This window comes from Leopardus geoffroyi, chromosome B4, assembly GCF_018350155.1.
Source record: "Leopardus geoffroyi isolate Oge1 chromosome B4, O.geoffroyi_Oge1_pat1.0, whole genome shotgun sequence".
Taxonomy (NCBI): domain Eukaryota; kingdom Metazoa; phylum Chordata; class Mammalia; order Carnivora; family Felidae; genus Leopardus; species Leopardus geoffroyi.
Genome location: NC_059341.1, coordinates 100,662,039 through 100,683,106, shown reverse-complemented (window position 1 = coordinate 100,683,106; position 21,068 = coordinate 100,662,039). Strand labels below are relative to the sequence as shown.

General features: G+C 35.6%; 1 protein-coding gene across 8 annotated transcripts in view; it reads left to right on the top strand.

Moving 5' to 3' along the window:
• Positions 1 to 21,068, top strand: part of OSBPL8 (oxysterol binding protein like 8) — a 152,351-nt gene that overhangs the window by 36,495 nt on the left and 94,788 nt on the right. For 7 of the 8 annotated variants that reach the window (XM_045467086.1, XM_045467092.1, XM_045467088.1 and 4 more), the window contains one exon: positions 13,581 to 13,689. In XM_045467086.1, coding sequence (XP_045323042.1) covers positions 13,648 to 13,689 — 42 coding nt within the window. In that variant the 5' untranslated portion in view covers positions 13,581 to 13,647. Of the gene's footprint in view, positions 1 to 13,580; positions 13,690 to 21,068 lie in introns of those variants that run through there. The other variant, XM_045467091.1, reaches the window with a different exon arrangement.

Sequence of the window (21,068 nt, the reverse complement as noted above, 5' to 3'; positions counted from 1 at the left end):
TGCTTAACCATTCTTCAGTGGACACTTACATATTTTAGCTGTTGTGAATAATGTTGCTGTGAACATGGATGTGTGCAGGTACCTGTTCAAGACTCTGCTTAGAGTTCTTTTGAGTTTATACACAGAAGTGGAATTGCTGGATTATGTGGTAATTCTAGTTTTAATGTCTTTGAGGAACATCTATATTCTTTGTAACAGCATTTGTACCATTTTACATTCTCACCAAATGATGCACAATGGTTCCAGTTTCAATACATTTGCCACACCACTTTATTTATTTATTTAGAGACAGAGAGAGTGCACGCATACGTGAGCTGGGGAGACGGGCAGAAGGAGAGGAAGAGAGAGAATCTTAGTAGGCTCTTTGCCCCTGCCAGAGGGCTTGATCTCACAACCATGAGATCATGACCTGAGCCACAATCAACAGTTGGATACTTAACCAACTGATCCACTCACATGCCCCCTGCCAGACACCACTTTTAATAACTCATTTTGGTAGGCAGAAGCATTAGCCTTGTTATTTACACTCCTTTACAGTCACAGCATGTTTGCATAATTAGGCATTGAATTTGGCCACTGTGAAAACCCAAGGTGTGTATTATAAACAGTTAAGGATGTTATTCACACTATTTGAAGTGCTGATTTAGTAGGTGTAAGAGAGATTTGGACCTTGTTGTTGGATTCTTAAAGTACAAGAAATGCTTTTAGGAAGAAAATGGCAAATGAATAAGGTGATGGAAAGAAATATGTAGCTCTTTTTGCCTCACACATTATTTTTTTGACAACTTTCTTGTTCTTGAGAAGGAAAAACATCAAAATTTTACCCACTCTAATTGCTTCTCTTCCACATTACCTTGTGGCTAGTAGAAATAGCTACTGAATGGACCCAAACCAATAGTTGATTTTCATTTCTTAAAACGTCTAACTAAATAGCATGTTTAAATGTCAGTTATCAAATTCAGAATACACGTTGCCCCCTTCCATCTTCTCACACCGCTCCTCTATCAGATTATTATCAATAATGTGAGGTATTTACTATGCACTGTATTACTGGAAGTATGGGAGAATATGTGAGTGGCCTCCTGTCTAAGGGCTTATGCATATTCTCTGGTGAGAATGTGTTGCTTGCCATTCTTTACTTAGCTAACTGCCACTAATGCTTTAGGTCCCAACTTAAAACATTTTCTATGAGAAATTTTCCATAACCTCATGTAAAGTCCTTGAGGTCATGGACCATGTGTATTTTGTGTACTTTGGTTCTCCTGGGGGTAGTATAACGCTTGGCACTTACCATGTGCTCTGTATAAACTGTCTTTGTGGGGCTTTGGATCTAAATGAAGAAGACAGATGTACTAGAAGCACTTTGAGTGCAAAGAGGAGGAAATACCTCTGTAATAGAGAGGAAGTGGAATCCATTTGGTCTTGTCTGTTCTTTTTTTAAAATTAGTGTGATATTAGTATGTATTTTTCAAGTGCATTAATTCATTTGAAAACATTTATAGTATCTGTTAATGCCAAGTAGTTTATCACAAAGCTTTTCAAAATGATTAAATTACCCATATTTTGGGTCTTGTAGCCTTTTGTTTTGAGTTGTTGTCTCGGAGATGTTTTATAGAACAGTATGTGGAAGGTAAGTAATAGGGGAAACTGATACTTTTTTCTTAGTGGTCTTTATTAAACTTATAAGCAAGCTCCTTGTATGTCATTTTGATTTTTTAGGTTCTTGAAGCCAAATATTTGAAATTTACCATATTCATCTGCTTCAGAAAAAATAACCTTTTTGTACTATATATACAATTAGATATCATTTACCATTCTTAAAACAGTTCAAGTTTTGGGGTGCATGGGTGGCTCAGTGGGTTAAGTGTCCAACTCTTGATTTCAGCTCAGGTCATGATCCCAGGGTCGTGGGATTGAGCCCCCTGTTGGGCTCTGTGCTGAGTGTGAAGCCTGCTTGAGATTCTTTCTCTCCCTCTGTCCCTCTGCCTTGCTTGCATGCTCTTTCCCTCTAAAATTAAAAACAAACAAACTAGAAAACAGTTTAAGTACCAGATGATAGAAGAATATAAATGAATACATCAACAAGTAGATAATACTTGTATTTAATATTTGTCATAGTATTTGATAAAACACTAATAACTTAGCTTTATCATTAGAATTTTATTAGATAATCAGCGTAAAATGTTTTTAAGACCTAAATTTTTAAAATTATAATTATTTCCAGAAGCATATTCTAGAGAGTGTAGAAATGGAACATTGATAGCACTCAGAAACCTCCTTGTCCCATCCTTATCTTTATCCCATACAGCTTCTTCAAAGATAAACCATTATCTAGATTTCTATGCCATTAGTTTGTCTTGTTTTTGAACCCTATATGAATTGGATAATTAGCCCCTTGACTTTCATACTGTCTTATGTAGGTATAAGTTTTCTCTGCAAAGTGGTCCTGTCTTTGGCTATTGGGAGCCCTTTTGAGGTGGCTCCTGAGTCTTCACTATATAACTCTGGTAGACTTTCATAGCATTCTTGCTTGGATATGCAAGATACTGGAATGTAAGATACTCTAGGCTCATCTTGTACATTTGTTGTCTTAGACCTAGAATATGCCATTTCTCCAGGAAGCCCTGCTGTCTTTTAATGAGAAATACTGGAGATCACGGACTGGGTGGTGGGTCTGGTTGCTACTGGGTGCTATTTTGCTATTTCCTTTAAAACCTATAAAACTAGATATTTCACTTCAGAATAGTTTTTTTCTTGAAGTTTTAAAAGGGAAGTATAGTAAAAGGTATCTTATGCAGTTTTCTGCAGGTTGGCTTGATACTTTTTTTTTTTTTTTTTTGTCAACGTTTGTTTATTTTTGGGACAGAGAGAGACAGAGCATGAACGGGGGAGGGGCAGAGAGAGAGGGAGACACAGAATCGGAAACAGGCTCCAGGCTCTGAGCCATCAGCCCAGAGCCCGACGCGGGGCTCGAACTCACAGACCGCGAGATCGTGACCTGGCTGAAGTAGGACGCTTAACCGACTGCGCCACCCAGGCGCCCCGGCTTGATACTTTTAAGGAAGTATCGAGCTCTATCCATACGTTCTTCCCTGTATCCAACTGTGCAAAATGTCCAGGGATTCATATGTGATAGAGTCTTGCTGTAACCAAAGTTTATTTATTTTTAAACTAGGCAGTTACATTTCTGATATATTCCTTTCCCACATGTATTTTTTTAGGCGGATTGTAAACTGTATAGTAATTTATTTGAGATTACTTCAGTTCTTTTTTGTTTGTTTTTGTAGAATTAAGTATAGATTGGGAGATGATGTAAACTAGTTTTGTCTATCACTAAGTCCAAAGCCAAATAGATGAATCTCAAAAAAAAAAAAAAATGAAAACTTAAGTTCAAAATAGTCTGCATAAATTAAAAAAGCCATTAGATTATAAGATTTATAAAAGATTTTGCATTAATTCTAGTTAGGATTATTTATATATTCTATTTCTGGTAGTTAATTTGTTTTATTTAATGTAAAAAGGCTTTGCACAGTGTTTTGTTTTGTTTTTGCTTTTTGTATTCTTCCTCTACTGCCTCCAAAAGTCTGAGTTTAATATCCTTATGTGTTTTTATAGGTAACATCATGCATGTAGCTTTGTCATAGGCTCATATGTTGTAGCGTACTAGTCAGTTTATTTTGCTTTCTTTCAGCTAGGACAGGAATGATGATTATTGTTCTACATATGTCCAGAATCCAGAATAGTGTCTCTACGTGACAAGAAGTAAATAAATATTTGATGAATGTATTTTGAGCCCTACAAAGGGCATGTAATTGATCATGAAGCAACATAAGTAAAGGCTTATAAGCCATAAGTTTTATGAATTATATTAATGGTTGGTATATTAATGGTTGGTCTAGAGAAATTGGGAAATAGAATTTGATTCGTAACTTGCTAGAAATTTGGTAGTAGTGATTTTCTGTTTTTCATTGAACTTAGTCCAACGCTGTTGGTTTTCCTCTGGGCAAATTGCTAATGGTATTGTTTTGGCTGAACTCTATATATTGTGTATTTCATCATCATCGTTGTTGTTCTTGTTATTTTTAGAGGGGAAGGAATTTTAACATAATTCATAGGTGCCAAAATATTATTACACTGTAAGAAATGTATATATTACACTATCTTGCAATAATTTAGATGAAAGCCATTTGGATATATCAGACTGCTCTAATTGAGCAATTCACTTACATGATTTTTATTTTTTGTCAAAGTGCTTTTTTTTTTTTTTAAGTTTTATTTAAGTAATTTCTATGCCCCATGTGGGGCTTGGACTCACAACCCGCAGATCAAGAGTCACATGCTCTTCTGATTGAGCCAGCCAGGCATCCTTGTCAAAGTACTTATGAATAGGATATTGGTGCTGGCGTGCTTTTTGAGAACTATCACATTTATGTAATGAATTTCTCATATTAGGCTTACCTTAAGGATTTGACTTAGTGTAAATACTGTAGATTAGTTCAGACTAACTAAACCAAAATGTTTTTCTGTTTTGTTTTGTTTTTTGAAAGAGTGAGAACAGGGGAGGGGCGGAGAGAGACAGGGAGTCCCAGACAGGCTCCACGCTGTCAGCACAAAGCCCAACACTGAGCTCCATCTCAGGAACGCTGAGATCATGACCTGAGCCGAAATCCAGAGCCAGAGGCTTAACTGATGGAGGTACCCAGGCACCCAAACCAAATTGTTTTTATTTGCAACCTATTATTGCCAAGTTGGCAGTGAGTGAAATTCAAATTCTTGAATCCAATCCTACTTTTCGGTGTGTTACTCTTTGGAAGTATGGTGTGTTCATTGATAAGCATTCTTGCTTTTGAGAATTTTTGTTTTTGCTACATTTTTAACAAAACAGAAACCTTGGGGCATCCTATGAGATCGTACCAATCGTACACAACCTGTCAATGCCTTCAGAAGCAGCCATCATTCATTATAGCATCAGAAGGTTGTTACTATTAAATGACATGTGTTAAAGATGTTAGCTTTGCTTAGTGGCTGATCATTCCTTTTTTTCTGTGACTGAAATAGCAATTTAAGCCCAAAATAGAGAAGAATTATTATAAAAATTACCTTTTCTAGGAACTTTTTTAGTTTAAGTGTAGACAACGAGGCACCAGGTTTCCAAACAACATCTAAAGTACTGGTAACAAAAAGAACAAAAGAGAGAACAAAGTCTTCTTTAAACTTTGAATTTAGCTAGTAATTATGTTTAAATTTGGATGCAGGCCTAGCTCTAGCCTGGCAATTTGGAGAAAGGAGCCTTCAGGATTTTGATATATTGTACTCTTCTGCAAAAAAATTATTAGACTTTCTTTTTGATTATAGTAGTAACATACACTGTTGAAAAATTTTTTTAAGTGTCAGGAGAGATTGCCTTTCTTCTCAACCTATTCCCTAGGGCCTCCTGCTATTAAATTTGTGTTTAATTACCATTTTAACTTAAAAAACTAAACTTTGTAATTCTTAGACTTATTATCACTTAAACATCTTTTGACTTTCACCTCTGAACGATGGGAAAATTATTGTGCTTATACTTTAGGCCACTAGTCAGTCAACCTTTCCTCTAGGATTTTTGTTTTATATTTTTAGTTGTAATCTTTGGCTTGATAGAAAATACTAAAAACTTGTTTCTTGACTTATTAGCAGTGTCTCTTATCTCAACTTCTTGTTATCAAAGGTAAGGAATTTAGGGCACTTATCCTTAATTTTATCTTTCTTTTCCTGCTTCCTAATTCCTTAAATTTTTTTTTTTTTAATGTTTATTCTTATTTTAGAGAAAGAGGGAGACACAGAATCTGAAACAGGCTAGGCTCTGAGCTGTCAACACAGAGCCCAACACAGGGCTCAAACTCTGAACGGCCAGATCATGACCTGTGCCAAAGTCGGATGCTTAACTAACTGAGCCACTCAGGTGCCCCCCCCCCCTTTTTAAAAAGTCATGTTATGATTTGACTTTTACTGTGTGTGTGTGTGTGTATGTATCTTCTTTGCCTTTTATATTAGTTAATTCAGTCTTTACATAAACTATATGAGTAGTTCTGCAAATTGAAGTGGGATTCATTCTATAAATATTGATCCTTTAATATTGAAGTACCTCAGAGATCTGACCTTGGTCCTTTTTTCTGTCTGCACAGATTACCAGGAGATATCATCCAGTCTCATGGTTTTAAATTTTAAATTTGGGGGGTAGGGTTGTGGAAGAGTATAAAAATGTTAAGCTTTACAATTGGATCAAACTTATCAACTTAAAATAGACTGCTGTAGTTAGAAGTTGTTATATGTAAGCCTCATGATAACCACAAAGCAAAAAATGATAGTAAATGCACAAAAGATGAAAAGAATATAAGCATACCATTAAAACAAAGTTACCAAACCACAAAGGAAGAGTAAGAGAAGAGAGGAACAGAGAGGAATTATGAAAATAGTCAGAAAACCATTAACAAAATGGTAGTAGGCACAATACTTATCAATAATTATTTTTTTAAAATTAAAAAAGTGATTATTTTAAATGTAATTGGATTAAATTCTCCAAAGATTGGAGAGTGGCTGAATAGATTAAAAAAAAAAAAAAGAACAAAATACAAGACCCATCTGCATGCTGCCGTAAGAGACTCACTTTAGATGTTAGGACACACACAGTCTGAAAGGGAAGGGATGGAAAAAGGTATTCCATGCAAATGGAAACTAAAAACTGGAGTAGCTATACTTATATCAGACAGAATAGACTTTAAAACAAAAAGTGTAATAAGACAAAGATGAGTATTATATAATGATAAAGGGATCAATCCAACAGGAGGATGTAACATTTATGAATATTTATACACCAACATGAGAGCACTTAAGTATGTAAAAGGCAACTATTAACAAGACCTAAAGAGAAGTAGACAGCAATACGATAATAAGGGACTTTAATACTCCAATATCAATGGATGGATGATCCAGACAGAAAATCAATAGGAAAACATTGCCCTTAAACATTTTAGACCAGATGGAATTAGTAGACATATAGAACATTCCATCCAAAAGCAACAGAATGCACATTCTTCTCAAGTACGCATGGAACATTCTCCAAAATCAATCATATGTTAGGCTATAAAACAAGTCTTAATCAATTTAAGAGTATTGAAATCATATCAAGCATTATTTTTACCACAGTGGTTAGAAACCAGAAATTATTTACATGAAGAAAACTGGAAAATTTACAAATATGTGGAGATTAAACAACATGCTACTGACTGACCATTTGAGTCAAGGAGAAATTTTAAAAAATACCTCAAGGGGCGCCTGGGTGGCTCAGTTGGTTGAGTGTCCAACTTTGGCTCAGGTCATGATCTCATGGTTCATGAGTTCGAGCCCCATGTGAGGCTCTGTGCTGACAGCTGGGAGCCTGGAGCCTGCTTCGGATTCTGTGTCTCCCTCTCTCTCTGCCCCTCCCCCACTTGAACTTTCTCTCTCTCTCTCTCTAAAATAAATAAATATTTAAAAAAAATTTTTTAATTAAAAAATGCCTAAGAGAAACAAAAATAGAAATATACCAAAATTTGTGGGATGCAGCAAGTCATTCCAAGAGAGAAGTTCATAGTGATAAACGCCTCACTGAAGAAATAAGAAAAAAATCTCATATAAACAACCTAACTTTACACTTAAGGAAACAGAAAAAAAACAAAGTAAGCCCAAAACTAGTAGAAGGAAGGAACTAACAGATTAGGGCAGAAATAATGAAATGGAGACTAAAAAGACAGTATAAAAGATCATTGAAACTAAGAGCTGCATCTTTGAAAAGATCAACAAAATTGGCAAGCCTTTAGCTAAACTTACTAAGAAAAAAAAGGACTCAAATAAATAAAATTAGAAATGAAAGAGGAGAAATTACAACTGACACCACAGAAATACAAAGGATTGTAAGAGACTACCAGCAACAATTATAATTATATGCCAACAAATTGGACGATCTAGAAAAAAAAATGAATACATTTCTAAAAATATACAAGCTACCAAGACTAAATCCTAATGAAATAGAATATCTGAACAGATCAGTTGCTAGTAAAGAGATCAAATTAGTGATTTAAAAACTTCCTACCAACAAAAGTCCAAGATCAGATGGCTTCACTTGTATATTCTACCAAACATTCAAAGAAGAGTTAATGTCAATCCTTCTCAAACTCTTCCAAAGTATAGGAGAGGACTCTTCCCCAAATTCATTTTATATGGCCAGCATTGCCCTGATACCAAAACCAGACAAAGATGTCACAAGAAAAAATTACAGGCCAATATCCCTGATGAACATAGATGCAAAAATCCTCAAAAAAATATTAGCAAACTGAAATAATACATCACAAGGATCATACACTATCATCAAGTGGGTTTATTCTAGGGCTGCAAGAATGGTTTAACATCTACAAATCAGTCACTGTGATATACCATATTAATAAACTCCAGTATACAAATCATATGGTCATTTCCATAGATGCAGAAAAAGTGTTTGACAAAGTTCAGCATCCGTTTAATCTCAACATGCAGATATAGAGGGAATGTACCTCAGTATAATAAAGGCCATATATGACAAGCCCACAGCTAACATCTTGTTTGGTGGTGAAAAGCTGAAAGCTTTCCCCCTAAGATCAGCAACAAGACAAGGATGTCCATTGTTGCCCTTTTATTTAATATAGCATGGGAAGGTACAGTTAAGTGAAAATTATATTGGCAGGAAATCCATATTTCCAGGCAGTGATGGTCAAGGAAGGCATAGTATTTGTTTTAATCATAAATTGGGATAAAGTCAAGAAAACATTAATTAAAATCATCAAAAGCTATACGTACAACACACACATATATGCACATACATCTGTGCTTCAGATTAACCTAGGTGTAGAACCAACATAATACATGTAGGCATGAAGTCAGGGGAACGAAATAGAGGAAATGAAGCATGAATATTTAAGAAAATTTCCAATGGAGGTAAAATAGAGGAGGGTAGCTTTTAGGGAGGTAGGACTGAGAAAGGCCTTTTTAACAATCAGTGGGGTTTGAGCATTAGGGACAAGCAGAAGGACTGACAGGACAAGTTCTTGATATATAAGTAAAGGCTTTTACTATCATTAGGTACTAGAAGGGATAGCTCAGAAAGCATAGGTAGAAAACTTAGTCACAGAAAGGATGGTGGCTGATAGAAGAAATCCAAAATGGGAGCTTATAAAATTGCTCTACTAAAAGCAGTTGTGTATGTTATTGAATGTGTTTCTTTGTGTTAGCAAAGATTCTGTACAGGTTACCTTAAATGAGTGGTCAGAACTCAAGCACTTACAGAACCTAGGCAGGTAGCAAAAAATGAGGGAAGCAATGAAAAGTACAGATGCAAATATTGTGTGAGAGGTGGGTGCAAACTGGAGAATGTTTACCTGTGTCAAGTAGTTGGCTGCTGCTCAGCTGTAATCAATCATTCCTCAGTGTTGCCACATTTTCCATAGTGTTAGGACTAGTCTTAAAACTCCATTGTTGGGGCGCCTGGGTGGCGCAGTCGGTTAAGCGTCCGACTTCAGCCAGGTCACGATCTCGCGGTCCGTGAGTTCGAGCCCCGCGTCAGGCTCTGGGCTGATGGCTCAGAGCCTGGAGCCTGTTTCCGATTCTGTGTCTCCCTCTCTCTCTGCCCCTCCCCCGTTCATGCTCTGTCTCTCTCTGTCCCAAAAATAAATAAACGTTGAAAAAAACAAAACAAACTCCATTGTTATGTATACATTTTGAAATACTGGTTTGGAAAGAAGAACCAAAACCACAGCCAGTTGCCTTACATTTTGTGACTTCTGTTTTACATATTCCTTGTCATGTATGGTTTTGTTACTGTTTTGTTTTCATAAAGCTTTCGAGAGCTGCCTATTGCTCAAGTATAAAATACTCCTCATGGAATCAAATCTCCTCATTATAAACTTACTGCAAAACCAAATACTGGTTTAAAAAAGTCATTTGAGAAGTACAGTATCTATATGCTATTCACAGGCTAACATTTATCACATACCTGATACCAAGAATACATTCATGTCTTTAAAAACTAAACGTGTTCAAAAACTTTACCCCTCATTTTGCTATCTGAATCTTCACGGTGCTATATTTTCTCCAACTGCTTGCTCAACATACCCACTTGAATATCAAATAGACCTCTCAAACTTAACATGCCCCAAACCAAACACCTGTTTACCCCCTCCCAAATTCCCCCAAAGAAAAAAAACCTTACTTTCCCATCTGTCTTCTTGTCTGATGGCCATCTTTTCAGTCCTTCAGGCCTTACCTCTGTGATCATATCTCTTGCTGCTCTTTATTCCCTTTGCTCACATTGTTCTAGCCACATGGTTTTCTTGCTTTTCCTCATACTTACATGTTAGTCACTTACAACATTTGCACTGGCTATTTCCTCTGACCTGAAAACTCTTTTTCAGATATCTACGTGGCTATTTTCCTCCCTACTTCAAATCTTCGGTCAAATGTCATCTTTTCAATGAGACCTTCCATAAATATCTGACTTAAAATTGTAACCCTTTCCTCCCTGGTTTTTCTTAGCCTGCTTTATTTTTTTCTCCTAGTATCACCTTTTTTTTTTTTTTCTTCTTTGAGGGAGAGAGGGAGAGAGCGTGCGCGTGCTTGTGTGTGTGTGTGTGTGTAAGAGAGAGAGAGAGCGTGCCAGAGAAGGGCAGGGGCAGAAGGAGAGAGAGAGAGAGAGAGAGAGAGAAAGAGAGAGAGAAGGAGAGAAAGAGAGAATATGAATCCCAGGCAGACTCCACACCCAGCTTGGAGCCTGATGCAGGGCTTGATCTCACAATCGTGAGATCATGACCTGAGCCAAAATCAAGAGTTGGATGCTTGGCTGACTGAGCCACCAAGCCTCTCCTCATAGCATCACTTTCTAACATATAACTTTTAGTTTATTGTATTTATTGTTTTGTCTCCTAGTATATAAGCTCCATGAGAGTAGGGCTTTGTTTTGTTTATTGATGTATTTTTATTTTACATAATTTTTAAAAATATGTATGTTTGAGAGAGAGAGTGGGGGAGGGGCAGAGAGAGAGAGAGGGAGACAGAGAATCCAAAGCAGGCTCTGCAGTATAAGTGCAAAACTTGATGTGGGACTTGAACTCACGAACTGTGAGATCATGACCTGAGCTGAAGTCAGATGCTCAACTGACTAAGCCACCTGGGCATCTCTATTTTAATTTTATTTTATAGATCTAATTGGCTTTATTAAATGATTTATGAATCAGGCAGTATCCCATCTACCAAGTAGAGGGGAACTCCTTCATTGATGCATTTTAAGTGCCTAATATAATGTCTAGTAATAAAGGAATCCTTAGAATGGAATGGATAAGATGAAAAAATTGGTAAAATTAAAAAAAAATTTTATATTTACTTATTTTTGAGAGAGAGAGAGAACAGACAGAGCATGAGCAGGGGAGGGTCAGAGAGAGAGAGGGAGACACAGAATCCAAAGCAGGCTGTGGGCTCTGAGCTGTCAGCACAGAGCCTGATGCGGGCTCAAACGCACGAACCATGAGATCATTACCTGAGCCGAAGTTGGACACTTAACTGACTGGGCCACCCCGGCTCCCCAGTAAAATATTTTTGAAGTTGAAGCTTCCAGTGGGTGTCTTATCGTTTTGTTTTTAATATTGCCAATTTCTAGAATATGTGTGTCAGTATTCAAGTATGAATTATAGTGTGCATCATATAGACATAAATAATTTTTGTATCATCTGTTTTGGATTATTTTTTATTCATATAGGTAATTGAAGTGACAGTTTAGTGCAACAAACGTTTATGAAATGTCTGCCATGAACCAGCACTGGGTAGACAGATCAGTAAAATGCAGTCTTTGTCCCTGAAGAGAATTAGATCATGAGAATAAATAATTATGGTGCATTGTAATACATATAGTGGGGAAGTATACTTAAGGTTTATAAACTGCAAGTTCACTTAGCTTGGGCTAATTGTATTGTTTATATGAGAGAAACCAAATGACAGCCCTCCAAAGCCCAGTTAAGAAGTATTTTCACCAGCATTTACACTTCAGTGAAGCTTTTTTATACTTGCAGAAACAAAGTGATTTTAGAACTTCAAGAAATGACTAGAATTCTGCTGACTTGTTGATTTTGGTTTTGTTAGCTTTTTTAAGGAAGAATTATTAGAGAGTTTATTAGAGGCTTTTGAGTATATGTAGTTTTATATGATAAGAGTTCAGCTTGGGGGCACACCGGTAGCCCATTCGGTTGAGCATCTTGACTCTTGATTTTGGTTCAGGTCATGATCTCGCAGTTGGTGAGATCTGAGCCCTGCGTCAGGCTTTACACTGACAGCATGGTGTCTGCTTGGGATTCTCTCTCTCCCTCTTTACCCCCTCCCATTTGTGCTTGCTCTCTCTCTCAAAATAAATACACATTAAAAAAAAAAAAAAAGACTTCAACTTGGAGTTTTTGTTTACAAAGTTCGGAAGAAAAAGACTTGTGATAAAGACATGCTTGTAAGACTTTCAAAATAAAAATAACTATGAAGTAATACATGTTCATTGTAAAATTGGGAAAATGCAGAGTATTTTATCAATGATGTTCTGTAACTTGCCTTTTCCACCTAATGTGGCCTTCTCTCTATATGAAGTAAATACATAAGAGTATGTAAAAACACCTTCTTCATTTTTTTTTATTTATTTATTATTTTTTTTGGGACAGAGAGAGACAGAGCATGAACGGGGGAGGGGCAGAGAGAGAGGGAGACACAGAATCGGAAACAGGCTCCAGGCTCTGAGCCATCAGCCCAGAGCCTGACATGGGGCTTGAACTCACGGACCGCGAGATCGTGACCTGGCTGAAGTCGGACGCTTAACCGACTGCGTCACCTAGGCGCCCCAACACCTTCTTCATTTTTAGAAGTTGCTGGCATGATGTCCCATTGTATGTATATAGTATAATTTAAGCAAACTCCTAATGATTGACATTAAGGTTGTTCCAGTTCTTCTCATCATATCTGTTACTTTGTTGGATGTATTTATATATCTTTGTGCATTTATATAAACAAGTACATATGGCATAATTATTAGCCTCTAAATTACTGGATTAAAGTGTACATATTTTAAATTATCTTTCTAAAAATTGTTATGATTTATATTCTTCTCACACAAGTATGAGAATATCTGTTTTCCTACATTCTTGTCAGTGTTGGATATTAGCACACTTTTTAAAAGTTTTTGCCAATATAATCATGAAAAAAGAACATTTTATTTCCTTAATTGTAAAGTAGATTTAAACATCTTTTTAAACATTGAACAGTCTTATGCCTGTAACCTTGCTCTTGCTATGCCTCTTCACTTGGAATATTGTCTGTCCTTCTTCCATTTTTCTCTGAACCTTCACCATTCTTCAAGGCCCATGTCAAAATCTGTTTTTCCCATTATTGGATTTCCCAATTACCTCAGCCTAAAATAATTTCTCTCTCCTAAAATACTTAATCCTTTTTTTTTTCTCATTTATCACAGTTTTATACTAGTCCTAATACATGTAATTTTTTTCTTCTAGGATTTCCATATTTACAGGATGGCTAAAGATTAATGGAAAGAGAAGCGTAAACTTACCTTCTTTCACTATGGATGCAGGTTTGGCTGATGGAGAACCTGATCAAACTTCGGTGAGTGATTCAAATACAGCATAATAAGGTACTATCATCTAGCTGTAAAGTGTTTGATACAAGCCATCGTTTTATTTTAAAAATGTATTTAAAACAAACTTAAAAGAATTTTAAAGTAACACTTTAACTCCTATGCTCATATGAAAATGACATATTTTAAAACTTATTGAAGCATAACCCAGTTTTCTGATATTTCTGTCCTATATCTTTCTCTGCTTACTTATATTGACTTGGTTCCAGCCCTTGGGACGGTAGGTTCTTTGGGTTAATGCAGAGGCCGATTTTTCTGTGTTTCATATTGCTGTGGAATTGAAAGGGACTATTATATTGAGATGTTTATAAATTTTAATTTAGTGAATGTCCTTCGTTCAGGCTCAAATGTAAGAATAGTCTAATGATTGATAGCAAAATGCACTTTTGTTTACTTGTGTTACTTTGTTCCCAGCCTTTTTTAGATTTCTGGTTTAAACTTGTTTTAGTTTCTTAAAGGGTCAAAAAAAGTTAAACTTTAAAATAATTTGTTAATAGAAAATAAAATGGACCTGGAAGTAATTTGTTTTATGAAGGTTATTATCACAGCGATTATAAAAGGAAAACTGATGGTAGCTTATTTTATTTTCGCTATGATTTCAGCAAAAAGTTAAGATTAAAGCCTTCTCTTAGAACATGTTTACTTTGCCATAAATATTTTACTTAAAACTAATGGGCTTTCTTAACTTGTTTTAGCTGAAATATTTTTAATCTCTTAGTGATAATAAAAATGCCAGTAGTAACAACAGTTGCTATTCTCTAAGTGTATACTTTGTCAGACTGTCCTCACAACAGCCATTAAAGGTAGGTATTTGTTTATCCTTACTTTTATAGATAGAGAAATGGGCTCTAAGCTGGAGGTTAATTAACTTCTCTAAGAGCTCACAGCTTAAGAGGTGTCTCTGAGTACTTTGCCACTAATGTGTTGACTCCGTACCTGTCTTTCTGAATAGAATTGCTTTAAATTTGTTATCTTTTAAACTAATATCTAAACAGGTAGTATTAAATTCTGTACTGAACACTGGTGCTGTATTAATAAAGTTTTATTCATTTTTAATCTAATTCCTGTTGATACTGAGAGGTTTGAGCAAGATATTTAAAAAGCAATGAGACAATTTTCTTTGTCTTCATTAAGTTTCTGTGAAATATTGTAGCTTATTTTAGGGAGAATACTACCAATAATTTCATTGTAAACTACTGAAATATTCTGTTTTTGAAACTAATCTTGAGAGTTACTTTTGAATTACCTATTTATAAAATATCACCTTTGAACTGCACAGCCTAAGCTGGTTACTGATTAGATCTAGGAGAAGTGGGTAAGAACATGGGCTCTGTAGACATTTAGCTGCATGTTAAAATCTAACCTCGGTTGCTTAGTTGTATAACTTGGGTAATTAATTAAATTCTCCAGGTTTTCAGTTTTTTCATCTATTATATAAAGGTGATAGTAATATCTACCTTCTAGAGTTGTTTTAAATTATAATTGAGATAAGATATCTATAAAGTACCTATTACAAAGTCAGAGACATTATACATATCCAATAAATAAAAGCTACTATTGATATAACTAGCTATATTAACCCTTCTCTCCAAAAAGGTAAATACAAAGCAGGAGAGGCAATAAAACATTGAAAAAAGCCTAGGCTATTCAGTAATTTTGGCTTTATACTTTCTCAGAATCTCAGTTTTTCTTCCTAAAATGTTGAGGCAAATATTCTACTACAATAGAAAAATATATAGGCAGGCATACTCATTCTGACTACTTGATAGGGACACTATGATCTAGTGAAACCGGAAAGTTCTTTGAAAATATGAGCAGCATGTCAGTATGAGTTAGTAATGTTCTTAAAAATTGCATGCACTGGTTTTTAAAATATTAGTAAACTTTTTTTTTTAATTTTTAAAATTTTATTTAAATCCCAGTTAGCATATAGTGTAATAATGACTTCAGGATTAGAATTTAGTGATTCATCACTTACATATAACACCCAGTGCTCATCCCAACAAGTGCCCTCCTTAATGGCCATCATCTATCCCACCTCCACATCCGACACCCCTCCAGCAACCCTCAGTTTGTTCTCTGTATAAGAGACTCTATGGTTTGCCTCCCTCTGTTTTTCTTGTTTTTGCTTCCCTTCCCCTATGTTCATCTGTTTTGTTTCTTAAATTCCACATATGAGTGAAATCCTGTATTTGTCTTTCTCTGACTGATTTTGCTTAGCATAATACACTTTAGTGCCATCCATGTTGTTGCAAATGGCAAGATTTCATTCTTTTTGATTGCCGAGTAATATACTCCATTGTATATATATACACCACATCTTCTTTATCCATTCATCAGCTGGTGGACATTTGGGCTCTTTCCTTACTTTGGCTATTGTCGATAGTGCTGCTCTAAACATTGGGGTACATGTGCCCCTTCGAATCAGCATTTTTTTTTAATCCATTGGATAAATACCTAGTAGTGCAATTGCTGGGCCTTGGGTAGCTCTGATTTTAATTTTTTGAGGAACCTCCATACTGTTTTCCAGAATAGCTGCACCAGTTTGCATTCCCATTAGGGCAAAAGCATTCCCCTTTCTCCACATCCTTGCCAACATCTGTTGCCCAAGTTGTTAATTTAGCCATTCTGACAGGTGTAAGTGGTATCTCATTGTGGTTTTAATTTGTATTTCCCTGATGATGAGTGATGTTGAGCACCTTTGCATGTGTCTGCTAGCCATCTGGAAGTCTTCTTTGGAAAAGTGTCTATTTATGTCTTTTGCCCATTTCTTCACTGGATTATTTGTTTTTGAGTGTTGGGTTTGTTCAGTCCTTTATAGATTTTGGATACTAAGCCTTTATCTGATACGTCATTTGCAGATATCTTCTCCCATTCTGTTGGTTGCCTTTTGGTTTTGCTGATTGTTTCCTTTGCTGTGCAGAAGACTTTTATCTTGATGAGGTCCCAGTAGTTCATTTTTGCTTTTGCTTTTGCTTCATTCATCCCTTGCCTCCGGATATATGTCATATGAGAAGTTGCTGCAGCCAAGGTCAAAGAGGTGCTTGCCTGTTTTCTCCTCTAGGATTTTTATGGTTTTCTGTCTTACATTTAGGTCTTTCATTCATTTTGAGTTTATTTTTGTGTATGGTGTAAGAAAGTGGTCCAGGTTCATTCTTCTGCATGTTGATGCAGTTTTCTCAATACCATTTGCTGAAGAGACTGTTTTTTTACCCCCCACTGGATGTTCCTTCCTGCTTTGTCAAAGATTAGTTGGCCAGAGATCTTCTTCTATGAAGTAATAAAATAACTAGAAATTTTAGTCACCAGTTGGTCGTGTACGTACTCATTCTCTCTCATATTAATACAGCTCTGTCTCTTTCCAATAGCTGCTCACTAAGTATAAGAATTTGTATTTTAATTACACATTCATGAATGGTGTTATCTTGAACTTTTTATTATAGAAAATTTCAAATATATTTAGAAAAGGATGGACTAATATAATGAATCCTCATGTACCCATCACTTCAACAATTATTATTTCAGGTCAGTCTTGTTTCATCTATAGTCCCACCTTCCCACTCCATATTTTTTTTGGAGCAAATTATGGACAAATCATTTTATTTGTAAGTATTTCAGTATGTATCTCTAAAATCTAAAGACTTTTCTTTAAACTTTAACCATAAACAACATTAGAATCCTAAAAATGAGTAATTCTTTAGTCACATAACTAATCGATGCTTAAACTTTCCTGATTGTCTCCTAAATATTTTTTTATAATTTTTATGTTGGACTTGGTTGATAAGTCACTGAGTTTTTTTAATCTTTTAAGTTTCCCTTGCATCTCTTTTTAACTTTTCCTTTTCAACTTATTGAAATACATAAATAAGGTAGTTTGTCTTGTTAAATTTCCCACAATGTGGATTTCCCCTATGGTGATTATTTCATGTGTTCATCAGTCTCCTATGTTTGTTGCAAATTGGTCATTAGAATGAACGGCTTCCTCAAATTCAGGTTCAATTTTTTTTTTTTTTTTTGACAAGAATACATTAAGGGTATTGTGTGTTACCATCAGGAGGCATATGATGTCAGTCATTCTTCTTGTATTAATAGCAGCCATTGATGATCATTGCCTAGATATGTTAATTCACTAAGGTATAAATTAATATCCTAACTGGTTTACAAAAATGGGGACTCGAGAGAATAACTGTGACTCGTTCATACTTTTTTTTTGATTAATTTTTTTTTAATGCTTACTTTTGAGAGAGAGAGAGAGTGAGTAGGGGAAGGGCAGAGAGACAGAGTGTGAGTGGGGGAAGGGCAGAGAGAGAGAGAGAGAGACACACACACACACACACACACACACACACACACACAGACAGACTCAGAAGCAGGCTCCACGCCCTACAGCGCTCCACGTGGGGCTTGAACTCCCGAACAGTGAGATCATGACCTGAGCTAAATTCTGAGGCTTAGTGACTGACCCACCCAGGCGCTCCTAGTCCATACTTTTCAAGCAAACAAACTAGCCAACCTATATTTTATTAGGTATTTTGTCTTCTAGACTATGAATCTTCTTGCCATTTTACAACTTTATTGAAACTTCTAAGGGGAGGCAGTTTTTAAAAGGATAAAACAATGTGATAAGTATACTTTATGCTTTATTATCTTCTTTAACTTATGAAAGTTACAAATTAGTACTTAAATATTTGTAATGTTTGAACTTCCTGAGTGGGGAAAATATGACTCAGTTATTTTTTTTTCTTTCTTTCTATTTTTTTTAACATTTATTCATTTTTGAGAGACAGAGTATGCATGGGGGAGGGGCAGAGAGAGGGAGACACAGAATCCAAAGCAGGCTCTAGGCTCTCAGCTGTCAGCACAGAGCCCGATGTGGGGCTCTAACTCACCACAAGATCATGACCTGAGCCAAAGTCAGATGCTTAACAACTGAGCCACCCAGGTGCCCCTCACTTAGTTATTTCTTATTGTATGAATACTTAGATTCTTATTATATCTTTTTTTTTTTTATTTGCTAAGCATTCTTGTACTTATTAGAAGCTTGAATAATATGTGAAAAATTTGCAGATATAATGGAACTGTAATAAACTCTAATGGGAGTCAGAGAAAGAGTTATCTTTGAAAAAGAAAAATAAACAGTGATCTACACAGTACATTAGCAGAATTCTAACCCAGCAATCTTTTGTGTTTCCTTTATGTTTGGAGAACTTGTCCAAGTATGTTTACATGACTATGAAACTCCTCAAGACCCTTTCAGAAAGTTTGTGATATTAGAATAATTTTTTGAGTAATACAATGGTATTTGATTTTATTTGCCCTTTTTCTCATTCTGTCATGAGTATATGGTGTACTTTTCCAGAGACTATGTGAGGTGATGAGGTCATAATCTGCTGGCTAGTGAAATGGAGTGTGTGCTTGTGTATTCTTAGTCTTCAGGTTTTCTTAGTTTAATTCTTTTCTTAACCAGTTTTTTTAAAATAAACTTTATTTTTTAGAATAGCTTTAGGCATACAGAAAAATTGTAGTCCCCATGTACTTTGTACCCAATTTCCTCTATTATTAACCCACTTATTGTACATTTGATATAATTAATGACTCTAGATTGATACATTATTAATTAAAGTCCATACTTGATTTAGATTTCCTTAGTTTTTACCTAGTGTCCTTTTCTGTTCCAGGATCCCATCTGGAATAACACATAATATTTAGTAGTCATGTCTGCTCAGGGTCCTCTTGGCTATGATTTCCTTGTTTGTGATGCCCTTGACAATTTTCAGGAGTACTGGTATAGATATTTTGCACGGTGTCCTTCAATTGAGATTTGTCTGTTTTTCTCTAATTAAACTGGTCCTTATGGGTTTGGGGGAAGAGACCACAAAGGTAAAATGCCATTTTGTCACATCATTGTCAAGGGTATATACTGTCAACCTGACTTATCATTTCTGATGTTAGTTTCATCACTTGGCTGAGATGGTGAATTTCTCATATTAATTTATAATAGGGCAAATATCAGTAGGTATAATCTACATAAACAACAGGTCTTTGGAGTCTTTAGTAATTTCTAGGAGAGTGAAGGGATCTGGAGACCCAAAAGTTTGAGAATTGCTCAATTAAACCTTTAGGAACTAGCACTTTAAAGAAGAATAATTGACTGTTACCTGATAGGAAAAGAGGGATCCACAAGGTGACGGGGATTGGGAGCAGGGTAGGAAGAAGAAATGATAGGGCCTTCAGGAATGAGGGAGTGGTGACCAAGTTAAACTTTGACTATTTGAAAATTGTACCTAGCATTAAGACATGATCTACATCTTTCTCTTTTTAAATTTTTATTTATTTAGAATTTATTTATTTAGAATTTTAGGATCAGAACAGATCTTATAAGCAAATAAGAAAACTAAATTCAGGATATTTATTCAGATTTACCCAGGGAATCGAGCTAGGGTTAAAACTGAGATTTCAGAATTCAAGTCCATATTAGTTCTTTGTGTATATTAAGCATGCAGAATGTCATAGTTTGGAAAATACAAAGATGTGTAAGACTTTTTTTTTTTTGCTGTAAGAGAATTTGACTCATATCATAAACAAAGGAACTCAGCAAACCACATACAAGAAATTCTTTGCTAGGGATTAGAGTTACAATAATGGCTAAACCTTTTTTTCATTCGTGCATTTATCATTCAGTGTTTGTTGAGTGTCTGCCATGTGCCAGGCTTTGTTCTAGTCTTAAGGGATACAACAGTGACCAAAACAGACTAAGTTCCTACTTCAGTAGAGCTAACATTCCAGTGGAGGAAGACAAAAAAAAAAAAAAAAAAAAAAAATATAAATATATACTGTTATGTGGTGATTGTTGTGATGGTAAGATGGATAGAGAATGGCAGAATAGGGGATGGGTATTGCTGTTTTCTGGGAATATTATGAAAGTCTTCTGATGAAGTTACTTTTGAACAGAGTCCTAAAAGTAGTTTTCTAGGCAATGATAAGAGCCAAGTGTGGAGTTTGCGGGTCTGTTAGGCAGACTATGGTGGTTAGGCTATAAGTGTCGAGGGAGAAAGGTGAGTGAAGTGTCTTTCACCTCCTCAGTCAAGTGATCTTGTTGGCAGTGGGGACCATGTTTTTATTGTGCTTTTGAATTCCTGTACATAGCATAGTAAATGAATGAGGGAGGTAAGACTGAATGCAAGGATATGAGAAAAGGTGATAATTGGTCTGGCTTAGGTAGTAGTATTGATGGGAATTGAAAGAAAAGACTAGATGTGAGGTAGACATTGTCTAGGTAAAAATCATCACAACGTAATGACTTCATAAGATGGGGAGAAAGAGAATCTCAGATTATTAAAGGGTTTAG